Raw genomic sequence first — 15,258 nt, 5'->3', positions numbered from 1 at the left:
GATAGTAAAAAGATGACATAAACATTTTTTTTTTTTTTAAGCCTGATACTCAAAATATTTTCTGGGATGTGTTAGGGCTGGTATGCTCTGTAAAGTAAGCTGGACCTCTATCCCAACCTAGTCCTACATAACACTCTGCTACTGAGTGCTACACTATGCCTACTGAGTTACATTTAAAAGTAACCTTCCCGATAAGCGCCAAAAGAGGAACCTAACATAATGCAGAAAATAAAATAGGTAGCCAGTCTTGAACATAGTTCTGTTTCATGGGAGTATGCTCTTCAGTACAGGATAAAACTACTTCTAGGACGGTAAAGCTACTTTTACTCAATTCTCCTAATATTAAGCAAGTGAATGAAGACAGAGAATAGCCTTACATGAACAGGAAATTTAGCTGCTCCATGAGGAGGCTGAACAAAACTTATTCATCTTTCTTGAGACAAGGAAGATCTAAGTTGCAATAAAGCAGTGCAGTCCTCAAAGCTGTCACTCAGGGCATTTCTGACCAGTATTTGTGCACGAAGAAAAATGGGTCTGACATATCTGGAACATTTTGGGCTGCCTGTGTAGCACTTAAACAGTAGATCCAACAGTTTCTGGAAGCTTCACTGTCCCCGAGACTGTCCTGTAGAAGAGGCAGCCAAGTCACAACCAAAGCTATTGATCCATATGGCTACTGGATCACTGGAAATATCAGACTAACAGTGAAGGTTTCCCCCTACCCCTGCTTTTGATAATAATTCTTGGTTGAAAAGGTCCAGAGAATATAGCTGCCTGGGAGGCCTATTTAAGATGGACTGGGGCCAAGGTTCACTGTTACAAGTACTAATATTTTAAGCACCTGTCATGCAATTCCTGTTACCATAAGACTAAAAACAATATGGTGCAGCTGGCACTTTTATAGCACCATCATTGTTAGGAGTCAGTATAATGTTTTAATTGCCTATTAACTTCTCTTGGATTATTTCCGATAGCATCCTGCCTATCTGAACCTAAATTTGAACTGATTTTTCTGTAAATCATCTTACTAGTATATTGGAATATCAGTGTCTTGCCTAATATGCTCTAAAGAACTGAATTATATGTATAGATAGCAGCCTACAGAATGGGATTCCAATCCTGATTGTTCTGTCCAGATAACATTGTAATATAAATAATAGTCCTCAAACTGGCTTTACTCAAAGAACAACAGTGGAGAATACCAAGGCAAATTAGGACCAAGAACAACTGTGACCTAATGATACCAAAAGGTCAGCAAAAATAATTGTTTTGGAACCGCTGTGAGGCATGGCAGGTTAGGAAAGGATGTGGCATGGTGCCACAATGTTTGGATAGCACTGTCTAGCTCAGGGAAAAACTGCATATCTGGGGACAAGCACTCTTCTCAGATCACTTCTTACACTCCTGGAGGAGGAGGAAGATCCTGCAGCAGCTGCGTCATGGTACCTCTGAAGCCCATTGGCTGCCAGTGATGCCCTGAGATAACAATGATTAGCAATACATTTCGGGTATAACTGGAAGGAGTCCTGATGCTTTAGGTCTTATTTTTGCCCCCTTAGTCTTGTAACTAGCAAACGTTATAATTTCTCAGCTTCTGCAGAGAACAGTATATGGGCTGAGCAAGAAAGATGTATTATTTTTAGGATATGACATCATTGTCAGGGGTTTTCTGGAGTGTTCCTACTTGCTGACAAGCACGAACCTAAAGCAAGCAATTGGAATGGCACAAAAATTGTAGAGAAAAGCTTTGTTTATATAAAGTGGCTGCCAAATTTTCCTTTTCAGTGTAATTGAAGTTCTCATTTGGCGAAACGTGTGTTGGGATCCTGCCAATACATTTTAGGGCAACTATCTAAGCTTCTCTCCCTGACAGCCTGGTACAGAGATAGTTCTGTTCTCCCTGCCAAAGGTCAAGCATACATCTCTTCAGAGTCCACTAATGCTGTCCCTGGCTCAAAAAGAGTGGTCACTGGAAAGAGAAAGAGAGAGGAGATTCTTTCAACACTATAAAAACTTCACACTCTTTGCCTTTTTAAGGCTTACAGTTTCTTCTGGCATGGGACCAGAAAATGCTATGAAACTGAAGATCCACTAGGGAAAACTGAGAGGAAAATGTGAGATCAAATATTCAAAACAAAATCCCAAAACTTCTCATCAAATACAAAGATGGAAGAGGAATGAGAGTTCTCTTTAAGGGTAGTTGCGATGAGTTTTGATGAATACCGACTTTAAATTACAGCTTTATTCTGATGAAGCAAACATGGTAGAAAAAGGTCAAAGTTCTCCAATGTATATAAACTGCAGCAACTTTACTATGCTAAGAATCAAATCTTTCCCTCTTTTTAATACCTCTTATGACTTCAGTCCAGTTTTTCCTTGCCATAGTGAAGCCTAGAAAGAAAACTGCTAAATTTGATTGAAATATTCTCACAAATAACTAAATCAAAAGAAAAAATACTAAACGATCTTTAAGATACATCAAATACCTTCCAGCATTATCAGAAAGGCTGCTGCTGAAGTTAAAATGATTTTCAAATTTAAACTGGAATTACTCATAACTTGCAGTTTTTCCAAATATTATGTTACAGTATCATATACTTACAGAAACCACTTGTTTAATCTGTTTTTCCTAAGATATTACAGTTCATGAAAGCTATTGTATATATAATGTTAACATTGATGCATCATCAGGAAACTCCATCTAAAAATCAAATTAAGCAACATGACCAGTTCCTTGAATCCAAAGGCTGTAAAGCCTATACTAATGACAATTCTTCACCTTTACCAATTACTACTCAGTTTAATTTTGCTCTACGTTCGCGACTTTAATGAAGCACGGAAGTATGTGGGAAATTAGTAAATAATGACCATCTGTTAAATTTTAACATTGAGATTTAAATCTCAGACTACCCTTAACACAAGTCTTGGACTGCCTGACCTTTTCAAAAGGCTGTGCGGAATGCTAATGTTCCATGTGCATCTGTTGCACAATGCATCTCTATTTGTGAAACATCTACAATGTCATGAGAAAAGGAAGAACATATGCATTCTATCATCAGTACTCTGGCAGGAATTCTAATTCCATGAAGCAGATAAATTTTGCTACGAAAACATCATACAAACACATTCTTTTTTTCCAAATAATTTTCCTACAGAAACATCACTATTCTTAGTATCTGTGATCAAACAGACACAAAAGCACAAACCTATCAAACCATAGCCAAGTATGATCTTTTGCAGTGAACTACCCAATGCTGGTTCAGCTTCTTTTGCTGAAGTTTACCCTAAGCAAAGGGACAAATTTTGGACATTTTCTCTCTATTTGAAGTATGTCCCGATAATACTCGGAGAAGTTCCAAAAGAATACCTTGTCTGAATGGTTTTACTTTTAGAATTATTTTCTCAGGAAAAACAAAGTTCCACACACATTTATCACAAGAATCCGTATCGACAGATTTGGCTGAGGAATAGTATTGTATGCACAGTGGCCTGAACCAGAGCTAACTGGAACAGCTTTGGCAGCTGGAATTACCACCAACTGCAGTTATGTTCAAAATCGGAGAGAAAAGACATATTGCTTGACTCATGCTATGCTCAAACATGATTTTTTTTTGTCTCTAATATGGTGACACCTTTATTTCCTGAACTAAGTAGGATTTTGTATCTGTATGCCAGCAATATCAGCTATAATTGCACAGAAATGTAGAATGGTTAGGGTAGGTCATTCTTTATGCTCTTATGTGTATGACCCCACACTGGTAATACACAGTCTTCTGATTCACTGAATCTGCTCTTTTCTTTTCACAAACACCAACTGGTAGCCTTCATTTCATTAACTGATCAAGTTTCAACTTAAAATTATTTAATTATTTGTCTCGCTACTCTGATTAAGAAGCTGTTCCAGAATTCCATTACTCTGATGGTTAGGAACCATATTTCAACATTTAGCTTCTAAATTTTTGTATTCATTTATCCTTGTGCTACCATTACAATTTAGTTTAAATTGCTCTTTACCCTCCCTATTTTCTCCCACTTGTGTTTATACATAGTGATTCTATTACCTAAACTTCTCCTTTTCTAGGCTAAAGCCAAACCTACTTCTTTACGTCTAGTGTTACAAGACAGACTTTATCCACCTGATTGCACCAGCATTTTTTTAAACCCACTCTAAGCATGGATGGCCAGAATCACGTACAGTACTCCACATAAGGTCTCACCAACTCCTTTTGAAGCAGTATTAACAATGTAATTTTTTATAGAAACACTATATTTGATAGGGAGCTGGATGAATTTGTCTTTTCATGGCTGTATCTCACTTCTGACAGACATCTACTGATCAACACCATAAATTATTGTTAGAATAAATAAGTAACATTTTGATTTTTGTGTCACTTCCATTTTAGTCATCAGGCCATCTGATTCTTCCTCTGTGATATCCAAATCATCTTCTACTTCAATGAACCCTTCCAACACTGTTTTATTAGCATATGGTCTAAGTACACACAAATTCTGAGACAAAGTTCTTAACTGAAGTATTTAATAAAACTGGTAACAAGACTAGTTTTAAAGAATTTCGTTAGCAACCTTGCTCTCCAAAACATATTCTAAAACCCTTCATACCACCATCATATTACTGAACATCTGGTTGCCTTGAATACTTATAATTCTGTTCACCTAAACAGAGATACTATATTTGTCAAGAGCTAATTATATAGCATTGCATCTACCTTGGTTGAGTTATTTAAAACCTTGGCTGCCAGACCTATAATTTAATGTGCTAGTTCTTTCAGAATTATTGGCCAGGGATTATCACTTCCTTTAACTGGAGCACATTCACATACTGACCAATGTGCTCTATGGTGTCTATTTCACACCACTGTGTGGGTTAGCTCTTCCCCACCTCTTTTGTAAGCGTGGCTTTAACATGCTTAAACCCCCAAAATCGTCAGGTTTATATCTTAAGTACCAGCTTATTAAAAATAGTAATTTGAAATTGGAAGATGTTTTTAATATATTATTTACAATAGCATAGAGTCAATCCTGGACATTTTGGAGACGGCTTTAGGGTTCCTGAACAAAATTCTGAGAATACAGAATCATGTAATAGAATAAAGACTAGATTTTCATCTGCTTTTAACTTTTACAAAGACATTTTGTTTTGGAAATCTGGTTAGAGTCATAAAGGAAGACTGTCATTCTGGATTTTACTCAGGCATCCTGGTATTATCAGCTCCATTAATAAAATATTAATAACACCAGACAAACCCCAAAACATCTTCAGCCAATGGCCTTTTATTCAACTCTTATTCAAACTAACAGCCAAGTGATCTTTCCATTAAATTCCCTAAAACCTGAAGAAAAGAATAGTACTTACTTATAATTGTCATCTTCTACAAATTTCTGAAGTTCTTCAATGTAACGGACAGACTTCAAATACTTTTGCACATGGGGCAGTGTTGTAAGATGATCTGTGGAGTGTTCAAACAAAAAAAAGATGAACATTCATGTCATCCAAAATTAATTATTCTTTCAGGTTTTCTTTCTGGTTCTTATGGTTATCTTAATAGAAACAGAGAATTTGGACCATTCTAAAGAATAAATCAGGCAGAAATATTACTTTGACTCTAAGAAGATGTTAAAGATTTGATTGAGCAAAAGTGATGCTCAGTTGTTAAAGAAAACACAGATGCATTTCATCATCATGAAAGCTAGTGGATTTTATTATATGCTATCTCACAAGTGGAAAAGAGTTATTTGCTGCAAACCCTGCTTGAATTTTGTGCTCACTGTTCTGGGGGAAATTAAAGCCTGCAGCTGCAGCTGTCAGTGATTCTCATATGAACATGAAGCGAAGAGACTTAAAAATTACAATGCTGAATACCAAGAAAGAAAGACACTAAGTTCAGAATGACAAAAATCCTTTCACGAATGGTACATAGACAGGAACATGCCTTGGAGTACCTAACTTAACTTTTATGCTCTCATAAGGACAACTATTTTAAAGGCACCCACTATTCCAGAGTATTGTTTCTTCAAAGCCATATTTTAATTTTCATTCCGATTTTAACAAAAGCACTCAAAATTAATGCATAGCAATGCCAGAAGCTGCGAAAACTGTAAAAAGTAAAGGGTCAGTGAAATAATGAGGTTTCTTTGTCATTCAAAGTATTCAAAGACAAAATGAAACTCACAATAAGAACATGATAATTGAATAATCTAGCTATTCAGAATCTTACATTATTATGCCTAGTCTCTACCTTTAAATACTTTATAATACCGAAGTTGACAACAAAGGACATGGGCTGGATACTTAAGCATACACAAGTAATTTCTCACCTCATTTTCTCACAATCTAACATTTAATTTTTTTTTCCTATTCAAAACTCTCCAAAACTGTAGCATTTAAATGTTCTGAATTTATTTAATTGTACAGCTGCTCTCAAGATTTTCCAGCTTGTTTCATGTTTAAGTAATGAAAAGTCGTGCTAAGTGACCAACAGTATGCTGAGTATTTGTCAAGACCCCCAAACCAGCACATTTCTTGACATAAGGCTTCACTAACAGGCTAGAATTGCATAAATGAATTTGAGAGTAAAATCTTTTTAACAAAAAGAAGCAGCTCTCTCATGTTCCTCACTTCATCAACAAGTGAGGTATGTGGAAAAACTTAACACACAATTTAACAACTGTTGTATAGATTGAAATATTTGTATTTCATTTTGTAAACATACCATCAGGATACTAACAATAAAATGATAATGAAATTAACACATTCTATACTCTAAAGACATCATATCTACTGCAAAGGAAAGGAAAGATATTGAGATAATTCTCTCTGACTGCCTCTGGTAGAAACAGAATATAACCCAAATGCAATAGCTGTACCTGAAAGCATGACATTTGTAGTCCACATGTAGCAGTAAACTCTGCACAACTTCTGTTATAGCCCTTACAATTTAGAATACATGCTTATTGGCCTAATTTACCAGTAAGACTGAAACTGCACAAACGTGGAAGCTACATCACATACTAGTGTTCAACTCTACCAATGTTAGCCTCTTGTGTTGCCTTTACACAGGGCTGAAATCCGCTTTCATGATGTTGTACTAAAGAAATTTTAGTTAAGGCTTAATAGATATAACAAAATTCACCAACCATAGTTACAGGAGACTTGCAGATCAGCTATTATTCGGAGAATATTGTTCATTTGATTGGATCTTTGTTCATTCTCCATAATGCTGCCTGAAGCGGGATATGCAGAATCAATGTAGATTAAATCCAAGAGATAAATTCCTGAAACAAACAAATCAATCAACCAATTGATTTAGTGTTTCAAACAGAAATAGTTGCATCATTTTTAACAAATTTAACAGCCAGCAACTATTTACCCCCACTGTGGTCTGGGCCCATTACACAAAGGTGAGCTTGAGATTTGCATGTTGAAAAATTTCATAATTAGCGCTTGAGTTCTATGACACCTCTTAAAAAAGGACAGAAAAAATTTTGCTCATGTGGACTTATACAGGCTAATGTCTACTATGAGCAATTTGCAGGACCATAACAAGGACGCTAAAAAAAGAAAGAGTGACAGCTGCCACAAACCGATGATGACAGTTACAGGCAGTCTGCGTGGAGCTGACAGCAAGCACAACAGCCTCTGGCCACAATGAATAGAGTTTAGCACTGCACTGTAGTGCCTTCTAGGTCTGCCACTATTTACTACATTAAGATATTACCACATGTTTTGGCTGGGGCTCCAGGCTACATTTGCTAGAAGACAACAGGAGATGATATTTAGGTTTTGATTATGTGATGATTTACAAAAGCATAAAGAAAAGGTCTTTATTTATGAATTTAACTGAAAAAATGGCATAGTTGTTTGCCTAGGCCCGGATTTCTCAGTAAATACAGAAAGATGGTGATTATTGTAGTCGCCAAAAATGCTGATTGTTCTTATTTGTATTGCACTTTTCCAAAGCACTGGCTGACTAGACAAAATGTCATTTTTGGTTGGTAAAGAAGCATATTATATACAGAAGTCATGTGTGGCAAGATGTCAGCTATCTTCATCATCAAAAATATACCTATATCCAATGTTTGGTAGGCAGGTATTTCGCAGTTCATCTCTGTCATACGGTACTTTTACCTTTACAAATTATGTAAGAAAGAAAAGGCTTAAGGCTGAAATGAATTCATGATACAGCATAACATTTCTTGCATGGTACGCAACTGCTTTTTATCAACACATGCCATTCAGTTTCACAAATACCATTATGATTTGTAGTGGGCTGCTTTTACAGCCCTAGAACAGTTAGAAAGCAATCACAAACTAAGGGAAAAATACTGACTGAGAAGTATATACAATATACAGTCATCAAGTTTGAGAAAACTGAATCATCACTGAGATTGTCTAGAAAGTTTTATTTTTTAACTCTGGAAAACTGAAAGATAATTCTGCAACACAGTCTTGCAAAACTCATGAAAGCTACTATGAAAGCATAATGCAAGGCTCATCTATTTACTTCAGTAACTAATTGAATACATTTAAATGAAGATGAGGAAGAGTAACACTTGCCTTTTGTGAGGATACTTTAATCAGTTTTAGTATTTCAATTGTATGACTACAGGGAAGGAGTACAGAGGGTCTGAGTCTGTGTGTGTGTAAAATGAATTTATTTTAGGACTTCTAGCTATGCTCTCTGTTGATCAGGCCTTGGGTGCAGATCATAGGAAGGAACAAAGTCATAATGCACAGTACTTCATCTCTTAGGGAAGTGGAATAGTTAGTCTGCTGAGGCAGAGTTATAACAATACACTTCGTCATCTCCAGTGTGCCCTTGGCCACATGGGCACTCTGTGACTAAGACCTCCTGAAACAAGTGAGGGCAATCACCGTATAAAGGAGACTTGCTGCTCTTTTGCCTCTTCACGGAACCATGCGACAGCCAGACATACCCAAACTAGACAATACAAGAAAGAAAGTGCAGCTTCATCCATTCTTAACATTAGGTTTTACTTTTTTTTATTAAAAAAATCCCGTAACTGCACGCTCAATCTGCAGGAAATACAAAGTGCTTAAATTTGTAATCCTATGTTGAACACAGGTTTACAAGCAATTTATACAAAATTTACACAACACAAAGCCACTGCCAGTAGCGACAAATAATAATGAAGTGGATGCAACCCAAATACTGTAATACCACTTACAGTAGCAATCTTTTATATACAGTCTTCAATATTCTTACTTCCTCTAATAAAACGAAGTGCAGATCAGATTCTGCTGGATGTGCATTTCAAAGAGGAAACCACAGTTTACACAGTGAACTTAGAACTTAGTTATATTTTGTTCTAGCAGGACTAAATCAATCTTTCTGCATCTCAAAACTTAATGATTCTGTATGAATTAAGAAAAAAACAACCCCAAAAAACTGCGCACAACGATGTGTGTCACTTGCTATGATTATACTAAGCACTCCAGATATCATGAAAGCTTGGACCAATGGAGGCAGCTCAAAGCAGTAGTCCTTTATTTGATTTTCGCACATCATATAAAGACAACTGCTAGCTAAAGGTAGGGACACATTAATAAATTTTTTTGAGTTGATACAAACATAGTCAAACTATATTTTGTAGCTACATATTATTTACCTGTTTCGAGACAAGGCTCTATTAAAATCCACTCTTATCAGCTCCTTTCTCTGCGTATCTTGAAATCTCATGGCTATCGATGTTCAACATTAGTTAGCAACAGATCATGTTCCATCAAGAACAATTTTATTTAAAAACAAGCTAAGCAGAAATATTCTAATCTTCTGTTAGATCTGAAATAGAATAATTCTGAAACTATGCTGTAAAAAGTTTCTATTGAGGCAGAAGCCACTGGAAGCAATAGCACATGGCAATTGTAATGCATGAGCCCTTGAGATGGCTTTGTAAACTGCAGCTTTTTCAACATTTCACCTTACCATTCAATTCACATATTCTTCTAATGGTTCAGTAACAGCACTGTCAGAATATGCGTTCCGACACTTGCCACAATAAACTAAGATATATACTTTTCAATTCCTGTGAACTATGGAAAAATGTCTTAAAACATCACAGAACACAAACATTAGCTAAAATATTAGAATAGCTATGAATAGTGTCACAGAAGTCTGACTCAACATCCACATCCTCTCAAAATATCCCCTGAAACACCTTCCTCCAAATCACAGGAGAAGTCAAAACCAAACTAAAAGCCCAAACAAAGTACTGCGATCCCAGAAAGCTAACCTGATGTAAGTCTTGGTTTTATAGAGTTTTTTGGGTGCGAATTCAACTGGTAGAAGAAAAGAAGTAGATTAAAGAAACAAAAGACTATATTAATCCTCTATGTATGTGTTAGGGACTGGGTTAAGAAGTGAGCTCTATGTGTTTGCAAACCACCTTATGTACTAGGAGTTACTAAGTGATCTGTGGAAGATACTGTTTTACTATTAGCTAAATATTACACAAATATTAATTGTTTCAGATAAAAATCAGTATTTCCTGTGAGTGATAACCTTTCTGGACTAACCAGATATAATGATTTTTGAAAACATTCCCAGAATTCCCCAAATTAAAGTTCTATGCCAATAACATTTATTTTTTCTTCATACTTTTATTAATTCACATGCATAATTCCTTTTCTGATCTCAGTCTGCAAAGAAGGTGGGTGAAATTAAAACTCAGAAAAGAAGAAAGATGAGACAAATGTTTGTAAAAACATATCGCATCTATAAACTCTCCAAGACCTTTTTATAGCAGTACAATGGTATTTTTTAGAGAAGAATTAGAATCTTAGAATTCCAGTCTGGTGGCATTTTATGCATGCTTCATGCTGGCACGAATAATCATTGGATAACTTAGGTCAGAAGGGACCTCCAGAGGTTAATCTAGTGCAATCTCCTGCTCAAAGCAGGGCTACATCCAAGTTGGAAAAGGTTGCTAAGAGCCTTGTAAGTTTAGGGATGGAGACTCTCTGATCAACTTAATCCAGTGCTCCTTAACCATTCTAATAGTATTTTTTCTTTTTGTTTATATCCAGTTGTAATTTCCCACGTTACAACTTGTGACTATTGCCTCTTGTCCTTTTGCTGTGCAACTCTGAGAAGAATATGGCCTGTCTTCTTTATAAACTGCCCCTCCCCGACAACAAAATGTGTAGTAAAAACAATGAATTTGACCCACAGGGCTGGAGAACTGTCCTTTGTTTTGCTACCAAATAAAATTAGAAGACTAACAAATGGGAAATTCTATTGCACAGAAGTAAATGCACTAACACACTCGCATGCACAAAACAAAAATTTCTCATCTGATTAATGGGTGAAATCTAGAACCTGACACAGGTTCTTCTACAGCATTAAAACTACTAGTTTAAAAAACTGAGTAAGAACAGAAAAACTGCATGTTCTAAACAACAACATAAAACAGAAAATTGTATCAGCTTCACAAAACCTTTTCAAGAAGAAAAAGGTAAGTCAGCCTGAGAACTTGACATATGCTAACGTTTCTGGCTTTTCAGCAAATCTGTTATCAGGTAAATGTAAGCAACCTACTATCAAAATTCTCTGGCATAAGTAAGACCACTACTGGTATCTTCCTGATTGTTTACTGTTGTTTTCCATTCCACCCATCAAACTCAGCTGAGAACTTCCTCAGGAACACATGATAAAATTTCAGTTCTGTAGGACAACTGTGTTGTAATCTGTAACAACAGCCTAGCATTTCAGCATCTCACAGACATGTGCAGGGTGGTCTCAGACACAGAATCTCCCTGTGAAGCTCTGCAGGGAGGATGGAACATGATGATTTTATCCTTTCCAAAAACAACCATAGCTTTACAGGAACATCTTTTTACCATTTATATAAGTGCTGAGTACAAAAGCATTGCCAGTTTATAGTTGTTACTCCAGAAAATACATACAGAAGATGTTTTTCGTTTCTCTTAAGTTAGCAAACAGCCCATAATAAAATACCCAGCCGAGAAAAGATTTTTGTGTAAGCGTATTTTGCTCAGACTGCAAGTTATTATGGATTGTCCAAGTCTTGGGACTCATATTCCCAGTACCTGATTGCCAAGAGCTCTCAGAGACTTGATATTCCTGTGCTAGTTGCTCTTCCACCTCTGTTGAAGCCAGCCTGAAGCTCCTAATATATAAATCCCAAATTCTTTCCTTGAAAGAGATAATTCTTACTTCCAAAGCTTGAGAAGGAGGGTTAGTAAATGCAGTATCTTTTGAAAGCATGAATGATATACAGATTAAATGTTTTTCGTAAGTCAGTATTCAGAAAATTCACTGTAAGATGACATGCAGTACCAAAACCAAGCATCACAGACATCTTTGCCTGGTTAATTGCTGCTATTTTTTGGCTCTGTAGTTTTGTTAAAAAGACAAACAGCGTAATCTCCTAGTCTCAGATGTCATTCACAAAACTCTTCCTGACCTCAGTGGTCCTGGAAGGAAAACCCTTTATGAATGCAGGGTGAAAATGCTGTACAAAATGTACCGAGTCTGTTGTGAATGCCATATTCAAATAGACTGAACAGAAATCACTGTATGTGCTCCGTTCAGGGATCACTGCAGCTATTGCTCCAGTGTGTCAAAAACATTACCTCAGTCTGATTTTTCTTTAAAGGATTGCTCAAACATTTAGGGTCAGCTGAAAGGCAGACTTTAATTTAATATAGTCCTAAACTATTCTATGAGCTGTGCAGGGAAGTTAGTGCTGCTTTGTTGCATAACAAAGAAAGGAACATTCTTCTGAGCAGGAAAATAACTTGTGCAGCACAAAAGTCTACCATGTTTCCACATTAGATTTTCCATACTGTTTTTTGAGCATGTTTATAATGAATGACTCCCCCTCCGCCCCACGTTTTCATGCCCTGCCTTGAAAAGAGCACTCTTAGTTTCAGAAAAATAGCTAGCTGGCTCACTTTCACTCTTCTAGCTTTAGAACACTGAATTTTCTCAACAAATTCCAGCTATTAAAAAAACAGGAAATGCAAATACGCTAGTCAAGCACAATATTTTAACAGGGAAGGAAAGCCACTACAATGAAATGCATGGAGCACACCTAAGCAACACACTCCTGAGAGAATTTCAGTATGCTTGCACTAATTATTGATAATAATCAGATCTTTACAAGTGTATTAAGTTTGTGCAGTGAAAACAAATTATTTTCATGTAATCTCCTGGTAGTAAGTATGCCTCAAACTTACTCAGATAAAAAAAACCCCAAACCCCTGGAAATAAGATTTCCATCTGGGAAAATATAAATTCTTTCCTGAAATTAAAATGTTCTTATGTGTTCTCTAGTAATGTCTTATTACTATCACGTAGAGCTATAATTACAGACCACCAGCAATAGTCTAGCAAATTTAAGAAAAGCCACATGGCTTACTAAGGTTTTCTTCTTTACAACTTATGAAAAAAAAGACAGACCTGGCAATTTTGTTAGATTTTAATAAGTACTGAGTATCTGCATCAGCAAAATCTCATTCACATGTTGAGTACACCCCATACTTCACTATTACATAGTTTTATAGCTCAGATTCACTCTTGCTATGGAATTTTGCATATCTCAAGTGCTGTCTGGAAGATCTCCATTTATGTTTCTGCTCTGAGACTTAGGAATACTTTATGGAAATCCCTTGCAAGACTTTTTCTCACTAGCGCTGTGCTTGCTACATAACTGTTTCTTCAGATCTCTGCCACCTTAACAAGTAAGTGGCTCATTGGGTCACACTGTATTATGTCCAGCAATAGCCAGGCTGCAAGTGCCTACCTAATTTCTCTAGTTTTTAGCCTATTCATTCATGCATCCTGGAAAATCCTTCCACTGCTTAGGGAGGAATGGGTGAAGAAATTATATGAACTGCAATTGAAAAATGAAGAAACAGACACAGAGGCAGTGATAAGCAAGAACAAACTCAGTTAGTTATGAACTGTTAATGCTTTGCTAGGAAACCATAAGGCCATGACTAAACTGTCTCTCAAGCCCCCACCAATCTGTGAATTTGGACTAAGAACAAACCATATCCCGTTCAGACCCACTGACACGATAAGACAGTGCTCTAGTGGCCAAAGGTAATTTGATAACCCCACCAAAACCAAAAAGGATATTTAGTCCTCATAAATGAGTGGAATAGAGTTGGATTAACAACAGAACAACATATAAGCCAACTGGAATTTCCAGTCACACTAGAGTGAAAACAAAGAAAAAAATGCTTAGAAATCAGGTGAAGTTTTACAGTCTAGTTTAACTTCCTTCACTGGCCCAAGACCAGTCCTTTAAAAATTTTCTTCCCATATTAAAAATGCTCTCTCTTGAAGAAGTAATATATCTCATAGATATGCGTATAGTTTATAAAGGAGAGGTTCATATGACTCGGACTATCTTAACACTTTTAGCTTAAGAGCGACCTGGGGTATTTATTGCTTTCTCCCAAAAAGTACCTTCTAAAACTCATTCCGAATTTGCCTTCATTTCCATCTCTACACATTTCTATCTCTAGAAAGACAGAACTGTGTATCATTGAAAGTTATATATGTTTTCAGTAACTGTTTTATTTGTTCTATTTTCTAACAAAAATAGCCTCTATTTTTGTAATCTGTATTAGCAGTTTGGGGTTCTAGACCTATTGATTAAGTATGCTGATATGCTTCTACTTCTCCCAACTACAATGATATCCCAAGCCAAAAGATGAGTGATGTTTAAAGGAAAAGGGAGTGATTGAGTTTGCTTTCTCTGTGTGCTTTGAGTACAGCTCTGTTAACTTACCTACAGCAGTGTATTTTTGCTCTGTGTCCACATGCTTGGAAACCACAGAAAATTAGATTTTCACTTAAGAATATTAGCTGAAAAGGCCAGCATGGTTAGTTTTGTACATTTATACGTTATTGTGGACAATATTTTAAATCTAAGAGATCACAGTTAATTCCCCAGTAGATTGCCTACTGATAACTATAACGAGAGTTATTTCTGATGGTTGCTGGTGCTTGCTGCCACCTTTATGTTAAAAATCCTACAGCATTATTCTTCCCATTTATCACTCCTTACCTGTTGCCTAGCTTCCACATCCCCGTATTTCCTCAGCTTTGCAGGAAGACTAGCAGTCTCTGCCAAGCAAGCCAGTGAACTGCATGTACATCTACTCCATAAGTAACCTATTGAACAACCTGAGCTTGACTGTTAAAAAAATAACCTAGAAGAAATCATCTCTCCTTTGGGCAGAAG

General features: G+C 36.4%; 1 protein-coding gene across 6 annotated transcripts in view; it reads right to left on the bottom strand.

Moving 5' to 3' along the window:
- Positions 1 to 15,258, bottom strand: part of RALGPS1 (Ral GEF with PH domain and SH3 binding motif 1) — a 135,312-nt gene that overhangs the window by 29,038 nt on the left and 91,016 nt on the right. For all 6 annotated transcript variants that reach the window (XM_076355191.1, XM_076355194.1, XM_076355193.1 and 3 more), the window contains 2 exons: positions 7,156 to 7,293; positions 5,375 to 5,468 (listed from right to left, as the gene is read on the bottom strand). In XM_076355191.1, coding sequence (XP_076211306.1) covers positions 5,375 to 5,468; positions 7,156 to 7,293 — 232 coding nt within the window. The remainder of the gene's footprint in view (positions 1 to 5,374; positions 5,469 to 7,155; positions 7,294 to 15,258) is intronic.

Source organism: Aptenodytes patagonicus, chromosome 18 (genome assembly GCF_965638725.1).
Source record: "Aptenodytes patagonicus chromosome 18, bAptPat1.pri.cur, whole genome shotgun sequence".
Lineage (NCBI taxonomy): Eukaryota > Metazoa > Chordata > Aves > Sphenisciformes > Spheniscidae > Aptenodytes > Aptenodytes patagonicus.
The sequence above is the reverse complement of the archived record's forward strand: the minus strand, read 5'-3'. Positions and strand labels throughout refer to the sequence as shown.